The sequence below is a fragment of the Melanostigma gelatinosum genome (assembly GCF_949748355.1).
Source record: "Melanostigma gelatinosum genome assembly, chromosome: 3".
Classification (NCBI taxonomy): Eukaryota; Metazoa; Chordata; class Actinopteri; order Perciformes; family Zoarcidae; genus Melanostigma; species Melanostigma gelatinosum.
In genome coordinates, this window is record NC_136636.1 from 4,917,007 (window position 1) to 4,929,854 (window position 12,848).

The following is a 12,848-nucleotide window of genomic DNA, read 5'->3' on the forward strand; positions in this document are numbered from 1 at the left end:
ACACAAAGAAAACAGTGTTTATGAATTCATTCTCGATAGTTAACTACAAAATCCTTTCCTTTCCTTGCAGCCTTGTCTCCCCAGCAGTGTGGAACCTAAGGAGCTGACCTACCTGGAGGAGCAGAAATGTTACATCATCCCAGAAGGAATCCGACCTGTTCTGAAGACCTTCAGGATCGAGGTCACAAACACACACATATATATCTATAAATATGACATTTATTTAGGGCACTTTTGAGGACATTACATAGACTTGCATTCATTTCCTGGAGACTTTACCCTAACCACTGACAAACAAATCAGATATTCCAAATTGGGGACACAGCTTGCATTTTGTTCCCAAAAGGCTGGCGAGTCCCCACAATGCGACTTTGTAAACTGATTAATGTCCCCACAACATGGGTAACACATACACACACACACACACACACTCACTCACACACACACCCTCACTCTGTGTGACATGCATGCTCGGGACATCAGGCTGTTGGGTGTGTGAAGTAACTGGGTCCTACCTGTGTGTTTGTTCAGGTGCTGTTCTGGGGTCTGCGGGAGCTGAAGCGGGTGCAGCTGTTTGAGGTGGAGCGCCCCCTGGTGAGGGTGGAGTGTGCAGGAGAACAGCTGGAGTCTGAAGAGATCGAGAGCTACAAGACTCACTCCAACTTCAAAGAGCTGGCCCGCTATATCAACGTGGTCAGTTTCTAGTTATGGCTGCTGAAGTCCACAGATGTGGCTTAAAGAAATACCTTTAACTCAATTGAAGGAAACACCTGGTGAATATCCATTGCATGCATATGGAGTAGAGACCTTCTCTTTCCTGTTTCATCTTCCTGTGTTCGGTCCAATCAGGAGCTGCCGGAGCAGGCCTACCTCCACCCTCCTCTGACGCTGTTTGTGATGGAGCATCGGGCATTCGGTCGGCTCGCTCTGGTCGGGACCCACGTGGTCCAGAGCCTCATAGACTACGCCCCACGCAAGCTCGGGGAGGAGCAAGAAGAGGAAGATGATGAACCAAAAGCAAAAGGTAAGAGCTATGATGGTATTCATGATAATAGTGGTAAAATGGTAAATGCACTGTACTTGTACAGAGCCTTTTAAAGGACTTTAACACCACATATCATCATTCACCCATTCACACCCATTCATACACTGATGGCAGAGGCAACAGAACCGTATAATCATTCAGACACTTTCACAAACTGCAGAAACAGCCTGCGGGGGCTAATTGGGGTTATTTTAATTGTCTGATTGAAGGACGACCCTGCTCTACCACTGAGCCAAATCCACATGTGAATTGTTTTAAAAACCTCCAATGTGTCCTACAAAGATCAATCTGTCACTTCATAACGCCGTCAGTCACATAACTGAGAAGCTCTGTGATGTTTCTCACAACCATGCCCTCTGGGATTCGTAGTTGACTTCCCTCCCAAAGTTTTAATGGACAGATTTCTCTGTGTCTCTCCAGTGAGGCAGAATACGAAGAAGCTTAACCCTCTGATGTCAATGAAGAGTATCGGACTGAGCGGCCTGTCAATTAAACAGTCAAAGATTCCCTTCAACCCCATCAAGCTGGTTAATGTGCGTATATTAATCTTCTCGGTGAAAAAAAGAGATTCAACCAGATTCAACCATAAAGGATGAAATAATGAGTTGATGTTTCCACTCAAACCCCTTCAGGCTCCTCTGAAGAAGCTGATTGAGAAGATCGAGGATCTGGGGGAGCTGGAGGAGGAGACACCAGAGAAGGAGGAGTTGGATTGGTGGTCGAAATACTACGCTTCAGTGGAGGAGATAGAGAGACAGGTGAGACACTTATTTACCTGTCTGTCTGAATAAATGTGTTAAAAACATTAATGCAGGAATACATAGAGGATAAATTCGAGAGGTAACTTTATGAATGAGGTAAAATGCATGTAGAATAAAGAACTACCTGCTTCCAATGTGCAAAAAGTCTGAAGAGAAATTAGATTAAAGAAATCAGCGAATTTGATGAGATTAATCAATTTGATCTCAGGTCAGTATCCGCATTCACAAAAGAACAAAGAAGAAGAATATGGAGATGTTTTCTCGTAGTTATGAGATCTTTATCTCATCGTTTCATGATTACAAGAAAATTGCGTATTACTTGTTTCAGGACTTTTCCAACAATTAGTATGTGAAACAAGACAGAATAATGAGAAGTTGAAGAACAAACAAAATGTTGAAACTGAACTTCTTTGCAGTTTTCTAAAAAGAGATCAAATCAGTTCTTTAATCACCGTGTCTGATGTGTTGGCTGTCTGCAGGCTGCTGAGGACGAGGAGAAGGAGGAACAAGCTGAGACCGGTACAGTTACAACTCCTACTTTCATATTTCAGTCCCATTTTGCCATATTTCTCTATTTAGTAAAAATATGAAATTATTTATTATTTGAATTATTTTCGAGCAACAACACACACAGCTGATATAAGTCTCAGAGTTGAAGTGTGTTCAGCTGCAGTTCCTCTAATGTCCACTAGATGCTGCTGTGATAAATCACAACACGATGGCTGTACGGAACCACGTACAGTTTTTATAAAAGTCTAAGCTAAGCTCTCAGGTGATCATTTACATTCTTCTCATGTCAGTCTGAGGGCAGATAATTAGAATCAGTGTTCAAATTACATAAGTACACTATGTCGCCATGTATGTAGTGTGTCTGGTATGTGATAATTGAACATGCAACTCCAAAACCAAAGGCATCTTCTGCCGCTTTAAGAGCCGTCACTTTTCTGGGAATGCTCTCCACCAGATTTTAGCTGGTAAAACATGAGGAGAGAACCAAAACAAATATATATGAACCATAAAACAGACATACTACAAAATGAACATAGAAATATATGAAAAACAATGTTGACAGTTGTGTTTTATTTATTTGTTCAGATGGGGCTAATCTGACCATGGCGAATATTGAAGATGATGAGGAGGAGGAAATGGTGGCGGTGGAGGTTAAGCCTCCCAAACGCAAGAACATTGCCACACTAAAGGTGAAAGGTCACTGTGATTGACAGCTTACAGTCTGTCAGCTTTACCACTTTACAGCTGACTTCCTGTTTTGATGCCGTTTTGATGTGGAAAGAACGGACATTGATATTAACGATCTTTAAGTTCGATGAACTATGTAATGTTCTCACTCCTCCAACAGCAGAGCAACAGCAAGAGCTCGATGTCTGTATTGAATATATCTTTCCGCATTATTTACATTTGATCAACCGTACGCACCCCCGCTCCACAGACTCGCTTTGCCATCGGGGAGTTTTTGAAGTGGCCGCGCCTGTTGCGATGTGTCTCTGTGTGCTCGGGGTTTTAGAAATAAGAGTTTCCAAAGAGATTCTTCCTGAAGGAGGTTCTACCAAGAACCGTTTGCTTCTGAAGAACCCTTTTTTTTTGGAATATAAGAACCCGTTTTATCCAAAGAACCCTTTTTTGGAAGAAAGAGCGCTTCAAGGTTTGTTGAAAGAACAGATTTGAACTAACGTTACATTATTTTAAGTTTCTGCCTCTGTGTCTGTTCGTATGTTCAGCTGTATGGAGGCGACCTGGAGTCCGAGTTCAGTCAGTTTCAGGACAGGCTGCAGACCTTCCCGCTTTATAAAGGCAGAGCAAACATCGAGGATGAGGATGAGGAGGAGAGGCTGATGGGAAAATACAAGGTACTGTGGATGGGAAGCTGTCTGCTTGTAGCTCTGATGTGAAGTGTTCATTACTCCATACTCTCCATCTCTAGGGCTCCTTCCTGATTTATCCGATTGATCCAGAAGATGAAGAAGACACCACTTGTCAGATCACCATGGGAATCCCCAAAAACTCACCGTTCAAAGTCTTGGTCAGAGTCTACGTCGTCAAGGTACTTGTCTCTCTGTTTCCATCCACAGACTGTCTTTGTCTCACTCACTTGAACCCGTCCAAACATTTTATAAAATCTCCTTTACACTGATTACATTTGAACGGTTGTTACATCCAAGGCCTTCAACGTTGATCAGACTTCTGACATTTGAGACTTGGTTGCAAAAAATTAACCTTTTTCATGACAGAAACAACCAAATTAATATTCTGCCTTTCACAATGTCTCTGCCGACAGCTGCATTATGGGTTAACTGGGCTTAAACAAAGTTGTTACAGTGTTTGTATTCTACTGTGTCTTCTACTGTCTCTGTTTGTGTCCTGCAGGCCACCACTCTGGCTCCCACAGACCCGAACGGTAAAGCCGACCCGTATCTGGTGATCCGAGCCGGACAGCAGAGTATGGACACCGTCGATCGATACGTCCCCAAACAGCTCAACCCCACGTTCGGAGAGTCAGTACCCGTCTAGCTGCCTGCACCTGTTCAGCACTCTCTGTCTGTCTGTCCAACTGTCTGCGTGTCTCACATTGTCTTTCAGGGTGTTTGAATTCACGGTGTCCTTCCCGCTGGAGACAGAGTTGGTTGTCACGGTGATGGACCACGATCTTATTGGGGCCGATGACGTCATCGGCGAGACGCGGGTCGACCTGGAGAACCGATTCTACAGCCGGCACAGAGCCGCCTGCGGTCTGGCTCTCTACTACGACACGTTAGTATCACAACTGCAACACGAAAGTCTCGCAACTACAACGTGTTGGAACAAGTCACTAGAACACGTTACTACCAACAGTGTCGCACATGAGCACCAGAACGATGACATGATTAAAAAATGAGACACGGTGTGTGTTTTACGGGATGTGAAAATAGAACCAAGACAGTACAAATAGTCGGACATATTGGTACTGAAACTACAACACACTACATCTGCAACATAACATAACATGTTACTACCAAAACTGTGACTCTAGTACCAGAACTAAAACATGTGAGAACTAGAGCTCAAACAGTATGACATGTTAGAACAAGAACTATGAAACCATACAGCCAATACGAGGACATTTTAGGTCCAACTATGACATGTAAGTACCCAAACTATGACATATTAATAACTATGACATATTGCTGCTGGAATCATGAGACATTAGTATAAAAAATGTGACATGTTAGAACTAGGACCGCGACAAGATAGTACCAGTAGATTAAAAACCAAAAGATTAGTACCACTGTGACACATCAATGGTATAATTATGAAATATTAATACAGGAACTGCTGTATGTGTTCAATACTTTGTCAGTAGATTTAGAATACCTGTGTCTTTAAATGTCTATTTGTGTGTCCCTCTACTTGACTGTCTCTACAGTGAGGGTTACAATATATGGCGCGATGTGAAGAATCCGTCGGCCATTTTGGCTGAGCTCTGCAAGACCAACGGCATCCCGTCTCCAGAGTACAGACCGTCTGAGGTCAAAGTACTCAACAAAATCTTCAAGATCCCACCAGACGCAGTACCTGAAGGTAGCTAACACAGACAGACAGACAGACAGACAGACAGACAGACAGACAGACAGACAGACAGACAGACAGACAGACAGAACTAGACTCATCATAGGTAGGAGATTATACCTGTATTATGAGGTGTCCTAATATGAAAATAAGTGGAAGTCCATCATAGTTCATAGATCATGACCACTACTAGTATTGCTACCACTACTTGGGCTTTATTGTGGCTACTTCTACTACTGGCTTCCGTCATACTCTGCAACCGCCAGTTGCATCATCAGCAGTAACAGTATTGTATTATACCAGAGTGTTGTTGTTGTCAGGTCTGTTAAAGAAGAACCAGCGGTCTCCCGAGGAGGAGGTAGAGAAGGAGGAGCACTCAGCCCTGAGCGTGCTGTGGCGCTGGGGGGAGATGAACGAGTTCATCACCGGAGCCCTTCCTCTGGTCCCAGAGCACGTGGAGATCCGGTCCCTGTTGAACCAGAACAAACCTGGACTGCCACAGGTACGGTGGAACCGCTTTTAGTGAATCAAAAAGCTCGGGACAGAATCATTTACATGCAAATGCTGCTTTACAGCCCGTTGGTTGCGTACATCGACGGTTGGTAGTTTGCTCACTTTTATTGTTTTTTGTGGTCGCCACACACTGCAGCACCACTATGCGGACCGACAGCTCAGTGAGTTTAAGTACTTGACTGTATCATAGTGTATTTGACACAGGGTTGTACAGTAGGTTACTGTTACATAAAAAGCGTTTGAAACAGCTGCACTGTGTTTTGAACAGTCAATAAAAATTCAGTTAATAATGAAACTGTCCTTTGCATTGTTTCATATTCGTGTGATCGATAAAGAAATGTAAAATAGATGGTAATCTGCATGGAAAAGAAAGAAAAATAAATTGTTATGTTGCTGTTGTTGTACTTCTACTGGTTTACTACACGTCATCAGCAATGTGTGTGTGTTCCAGGGTTACCTTCATATGTGGGTTGACATGTTTCCAACTGATATCCCGGCTCCGCCTCCTGTTGACATCAAGCCCCGCCTACCTGAACAGTAGGTCACACACCAACAGTAGTCCAATAGAATCTATCGAGTACAGTAGAGAATAATAGAATCTATATGGTACAGTAGAGAATAATAGAATCTATCGAGTACAGTAGAGAATAATAGAATCTATATAGTACAGTAGAGAATACTAGAATCTATATAGTACAGTAGAGAATAATAGAATCTATATGGTACAGTAGAGAATAATAGAATCTATCGAGTACAGTAGAGAATAATAGAATATATATAGTACAGTAGAGAATAATAGAATCTATAGTACAGTAGAGAATAATAGAATCTATAGTACAGTAGAGAATAATAGAATCTATATGGTACAGTAGAGAATAATAGAATCTATATGGTACAGTAGAGAATAATAGAATCTATATGGTACAGTAGAGAATAATAGAATCTATATGGTACAGTAGAGAATAATATAATCTATAGTACAGTAGAGAACAATAGAATCTATAGTACAGTAGAGAATAATATAATCTATATAGTACAGTAGAGAATAATATAATCTATAGTACAGTAGAGAATAATAGAATCTATAGTACAGTAGAGAATAATAGAATCTATAGTACAGTAGAGAATAATAGAATCTATAGTACAGTAGAGAACAATAGAATCTATATGGTACAGTAGAGAATAATATAATCTATATAGTACAGTAGAGAATAATAGAATCTATAGTACAGTAGAGAATAATATAATCTATATAGTACAGTAGAGAATAATAGAATCTATAGTACAGTAGAGAATAATATAATCTATATAGTACAGTAGAGAATAATAGAATCTATAGTACAGTAGAGAATAATAGAATCTATAGTACAGTAGAGTGGAAACTAATCTTTTGAGTACAGTAGAATAGAGAAGAGAAGGAGTTACAATAAATAATCCGTAGACATAAAACAGATGTAAACGTTGTTGTTGTTTCCATGACGACAGGTACGAGCTGCGAGTGATCATCTGGAACACCGAGGACGTGTTTCTGGACGATGTCAACCCGTTCACCGGAATCCCGAGCACTGACATCTACATGAAAGGGTTCGATTCACGAGCACACAAACACACACAAGATTAATCACGAGGGTTGTAAAATTATTAACGGGGAACAAAACAGAAGAGAAGAAGAAACTAAACCTTTTACACCAAATTGTGTTTATTTATCTGTGACTGCTCTCGAATCCTGAAATACTGGATAGTTTTATCTCTTCAAGACTCTAAGAAAGATGAAAATAAAAGAATCTGAGAAGATAGCGTCACTCTGTAGTTGCTCCGGTGTGAACTTACTGTCGACTGTAATAACCAAGTGTTACTTGAACGGCCATGGAGCAGTTCACACTACTCTTGTGAGGTTACAGGTTGCGTTGTAAAATACCCTGTCAATGGCGACTGTGCAGTAGTTTCCCACCGTGTTGGAGTTGGTCCCGGATGATGTAACTTCAGGCTCACGTTAGCAGCTCCATCCTGTGTTTGATTCTGTTCTGATCTCTGCAGATGGATGAAGGGACTGGAAGGAGAAAAACAGGAGACTGACGTCCACTTCAACTCTCTGACCGGAGAAGGAAACTTCAACTGGAGATTTGTGTTCCGCTTCGACTACCTTCCTACTGAGGTACACACACATATACACCTGGTGACACCGAAAGACTGTATAAGATAAGATGCACCTTTATTAGTCCCACATCAGGAACATTGTCAAATAGATAAGAAGTGGCTGTTTTCACCGCGACGTAACCCATTGGTTTGTTGTCTGCCATTTTGAAGCCGCCATCTTGGAATTTTGCAACCAGAAGTGAAACGAGAGGGTGGAGCCAATTACAACCAAACGCTGAATTAAACATTGTTAGGCGACCAAAATGTTACAATTAACTTTTACTACTGAGAACAAACTGTGAAAGGGTTAAAGGTGTAAGACAAAAACACGGAGCACGCACAGACCGGACAACGCTGTGAGTGACTTGTCGATCACAGTAAGCCCCGCCCCTAAATCATACTCTGCTTTATGATCTATTTGACTCTAAATCGACCATAATCTACGAAATGAACATCATATAGTATTGAAGAAGACTTGAAACTAGAGATTGAGACCATAAACTCATGTTTACAGCAACCACGTTTTGGGGGTGACCGTGGGGCACTGGGATAAGAGGTCGTCTGGGAACCGGAAGGTCAACGGTTTGATCCCCGACTGGGACGTGTCACGTGTCGAAGTGTACCTGAGCACACCTCTGCTCTCCAGAGGATGAACTTTTAGATTTGAATGACTGCAGGATCTTTCCTCAGGACAAAACTCGACACTTTTAGAATCGATAAGTGTTCATAATTTGGCTGTAATGAACACTAGGAGGATGCTAACAGTCAGTCTGGTTGTTAGTGAGCGTGACTCTGCTCCTCTCGTCCCGTAGAAAGAGTTGGTGTTTAAGAAGAAGGAGTCCTTTTTCTCTCTGGAGGAGTCAGAGTTTCGACAGCCGGCTGTTCTGACGCTGCAGGTCTGGGACTACGACCGCATCGCTGCCAACGACTTCCTGGGTTAGAGTACAAATTCTCAAATATTTCACATATTTACCTTCACTGGAACAGACTTATGATAAGTAAACACTTCCTCCATGTTTATGTCTTGATAAATTCAGCGCAATCTCCAATTTTCTAAATGCTGCACATGTGTTGTCAAATTGGCGAAGATGTTTTCTTAATTTGCTTCTGTGTCTATTTGCATGTGTGCTAAATGCTACTGAATCCTACACATTGCTCCTTTCATTTGTAGGGCGTTGAGCTCTCGGGTCCACCGTAAAAAGCAGCTCTAAGGGCACTTCACTCCAGAAATCCTAGATCTCTAAACATGGTCCAAACATGGACAAATAAAATCAAAACATTTTAAATGGAACATTTCAGAGTGGCCTTAACATGGACCTGAGTTATGTTTCATGTCGCATTTTTATGCAAGATTCATGGTGCATTATGGAACACAACAGCTTCACCAGTGTATCCATTACAGAGCAAATGTTGATGATACTAACGTCCTCTTCCTCCTCAGGCTCCCTAGATCTACGTCTCAACGACATGGTGCGAGCGGCGAAGTCGGCCAGTAATTGCACGATTCAGATGGCGAAGGAACGGGCCAGCCCTCGGTTATCCATCTTTCGCGCCAAGAAGACGAAGGGCTGGTGGCCGCTGACCCGCATGAAGACGGCAGAGGACTTCGAGAGGGAGGAGAAGGAGGAGGCCAAGAAGAAGGGAAAGAAGAAGACAAAAGACAAGAGGAGCGGCATGAAAAAGGAGGACATCGAGTACACTGACAGCAGCGGCATCACTTTCCTGCTAATGGTACAAAAAATATACAACATATAATAATTACGCTAATGCTGCACAACAAAGCCAAGACACAGCAACTATAAATTAGCTTTTAAAGTCCCCGCGGAATGGGAATGAAATGAGTCTTGACTTACTTAATGCTTTAGAAATGTACATTTGACTGAACTCAACATGTGAGACATTAGAGTTCAGGTGAGGGTTGTTCTATTTGTTGTCATTGTCGAAAGGCTTCTATCACAGCACTGACGTTCAATGTTAACTCTAATTTAAAGCCCTGTTTGTGTTCGTGTGTGTGTGTGTGTGTGTGTGAAGGGGAAGGTGGAGGTGGAGCTGCAGCTGGTGGCATTAGAGCAGGCGGAGGGCAACCCTGTGGGTCGGGCACGCAAGGAGCCAGAGCCTCTGGACAAACCAAAGTACGACACACACACACACACACACACACACACACACACACACACACACACTGTTAAAGGATGGGATCTTGCATTTTTTTGCGAGCAGACACAAAAGACGTGTTTGCAGTGGAGGAAGAAGTGCTCAGATTTTATACTTAAGTACAGGCTAACGGCCGTGGTTAAACCCACGTGACACAGAAACAGGAAACTGTCTCCTTTCTGAACTGTCTCTGGTAAATGCAGCAATAAATACCAGAAATACGCTGCTACAAATAAAAGTAATGCATTAAAAAAATCCCCCTTTTATAGAAGTATTCAAATAAATATAAAAGAGGGAAAACTATATTATATTATGTTGCTGAAATGAAGTGGAGTAGAAGTATAAAGTAGCAGAAAAAGGAAAAACTTGACCTTAAGTACAATACTTGAGTAAATGTACTTTTCCACCACTGCGTGTTTACCAACGACTCTATAAATCACATCTCTGATCAGTTTATACTCATAAAGGAGGTTACATGAAACAGTTTGGTGACACACATCTTTGAAGTTTCTGCTTCCTCCATTTTGGATTCTCCGACTCTCTTTTCCCTCAAAGGTCAGCGGGGTCAAGACCGCTTGACCAAAATCGTGTGTCGAAGTTCACCAGAGTTAAAAAATCGATCACAGATGTAGGACTTCAGCTCCGAGAGTGAATCCACTGACTGACAGTGATTCCATTGAAATGAACTGATTCATCATCGAAATGTCTGCTTCTTTAAAATGCCGGTGTGATCCGACCTTTAGCCGACGGTCGACTCAGTCCAGGTGCTAACAGCTGTAAACCGTCTCCTGTCCTCCCTCTAGTCGTCCCTCCACCAGCTTCACCTGGTTCATCAACCCGATGAAGACCTTCATCTTCCTCATCTGGAAGAAGTTCAAGAAGTTCATCATCGCTCTGTTCATCCTCGCCATGCTCACGCTCTTCCTCGGCCTCATGGTCTACACGCTGCCACAGCAGATCTCCTCCCTCATCGTCAAAGGGTGAAGATATCTTCATCGCCTCCTCCTGGATGTCTCAGACTGTCCCAGGCTTCTGATCCTGAACTGATCCACTTAACAGCTGACTGAAGTCATATTTACTACGAAGGCTGATCAGTAAAACACTTGATTTTATATGTTGACACACGTCGTATGCAGGGTTTTAGAAATACTGAGGTCTAAAAACTGAGCTTACTAAAAATGGTTTTAATTGCCTTTAATTGATCGAAACATGTGTATTTGGAGAGCAAATATTGGAGACAATTAGCTTAGAAACCATGTCAGTGGGCAGTAGCATACATGATCTGTCAAGCAGTAATACATGAGAATCAGGTTAGTTGTTGCAATGAATGATGATCTGCACTACATTACCCAGCATCCTCGTTTATATAAACACATCCTGGTCAGGGAGCAAAAATCAGGGACTTTTTGTTTTAATCCGTCACAAGAAGATATTCTTGGACACCTATGACTGGAGATTTAAATCACATATTTATTATCATGTAAATGATATATCTGAGTGGATAAATCAGCACCTTTCCGCAACATAAACATAACTCTGTTGTATAAAAGTCAAATTTTGTTGATTAAATATAGTTGTAGTTGCCAATTTTATATTTTGAAGGTAAATAAAATAAATAAGTACATTCCTTTTTTTGGTTGAGTCAGATCTGAAGCTGATATTACTCATTTCTACCACTTTGTTATATATATATAGTGATCATTACAGACAATGAACAAACATCCTGATGATTTCGCTGTTCTAAAGATGTAATGTTTGTCCTGAGGATGGCGCGAGGAAAAGTCATGTGGTCATTCAAATCTAGAGGGATCATCCTCTGGAGAGCAGGAATGCGATCAGGTAATCTCATGGCAAAGTAGATAATGAGATGCGAGTCTGTGGACTCCAGGTCACCAATCAGCATCCTGAGCCAAGAAATATACAAACGACCACAGGAAGTGACTCTTTCTTCAGAAAACAGTTTTCTCCTGTTGAGAAAATGAAATAGAAATAATGAGTCAACAGTTTGATTTATGAAGATGAGGGGAGTGAAATAAAAGTCGGCCTTCATCCTCGTCTTCAGGCTGCTCAACAGGAAACAACGTGTTTACAGAGTCTCGCTCTGATTGTTTCCTGTGAGACTCTGATGATGTCGGATCATGCTGAGACACACTTTGGCTCGTCGCCTCGGAGACCAGAAGGGAAGTGATGTCAGACGACCAGAACGAGGCTCAGTTTGTGCAACACTGGTGGTTATTTACACCACACTGGTCTAAACTATAAAATCTAAGACATCTCAACAACGACTGGATTGACTGCCGAGACATTTTGTACTGACATGCACGGTCCCCAGAGGATGAGCCACACTGACCGTGGTGATCCTCCGAACCTTTTCCTCGAGCGCCACCACGAGGTTCACATGTGTGGGTTTGTGTGAAATGTCTCAACGACTGTTGGATGAGTTGCTGTGAAATTTGTTTCAGACATTCGCTTTCCCGCGAAATTATTTCTATTTGGCTAAGTGAGCGTTTCATCAAGTAACTAAAGTGATTCAACTTTATTCTTATTTGTACGATACTTTGATTTATGTCCCAAAACCTGCAAAAATAACAACATTCCCAGTAACCTCAGCTCTGCATTGTTTAATGCTCATGAGCAGATGTTAACGTGCTAAAGTAAGAAGGCGAACATTATACCTG

General features: G+C 42.0%; 1 protein-coding gene across 1 annotated transcript in view; it reads left to right on the top strand.

The window, feature by feature from the left end:
* fer1l4 (fer-1 like family member 4) overlaps positions 1-11,233 on the top strand; it is a gene marked incomplete at its 5' end in the record, with an annotated part of 28,637 nt that extends 17,404 nt beyond the window's left edge. The window contains 20 exons of the mRNA XM_079266236.1: positions 71-181; positions 532-693; positions 850-1,024; positions 1,466-1,572; positions 1,678-1,803; positions 2,286-2,325; positions 2,902-3,005; positions 3,543-3,671; positions 3,746-3,865; positions 4,189-4,316; positions 4,402-4,572; positions 5,225-5,379; positions 5,688-5,869; positions 6,332-6,417; positions 7,366-7,464; positions 7,918-8,035; positions 8,829-8,952; positions 9,458-9,747; positions 10,048-10,148; positions 10,974-11,233. Coding sequence (XP_079122362.1) covers positions 71-181; positions 532-693; positions 850-1,024; positions 1,466-1,572; positions 1,678-1,803; positions 2,286-2,325; positions 2,902-3,005; positions 3,543-3,671; positions 3,746-3,865; positions 4,189-4,316; positions 4,402-4,572; positions 5,225-5,379; positions 5,688-5,869; positions 6,332-6,417; positions 7,366-7,464; positions 7,918-8,035; positions 8,829-8,952; positions 9,458-9,747; positions 10,048-10,148; positions 10,974-11,154 — 2,709 coding nt within the window. The 3' untranslated portion in view covers positions 11,155-11,233. The remainder of the gene's footprint in view (positions 1-70; positions 182-531; positions 694-849; positions 1,025-1,465; positions 1,573-1,677; positions 1,804-2,285; positions 2,326-2,901; positions 3,006-3,542; positions 3,672-3,745; positions 3,866-4,188; positions 4,317-4,401; positions 4,573-5,224; positions 5,380-5,687; positions 5,870-6,331; positions 6,418-7,365; positions 7,465-7,917; positions 8,036-8,828; positions 8,953-9,457; positions 9,748-10,047; positions 10,149-10,973) is intronic.
* Positions 11,234-12,848: the final 1,615 nt, after the last annotated feature.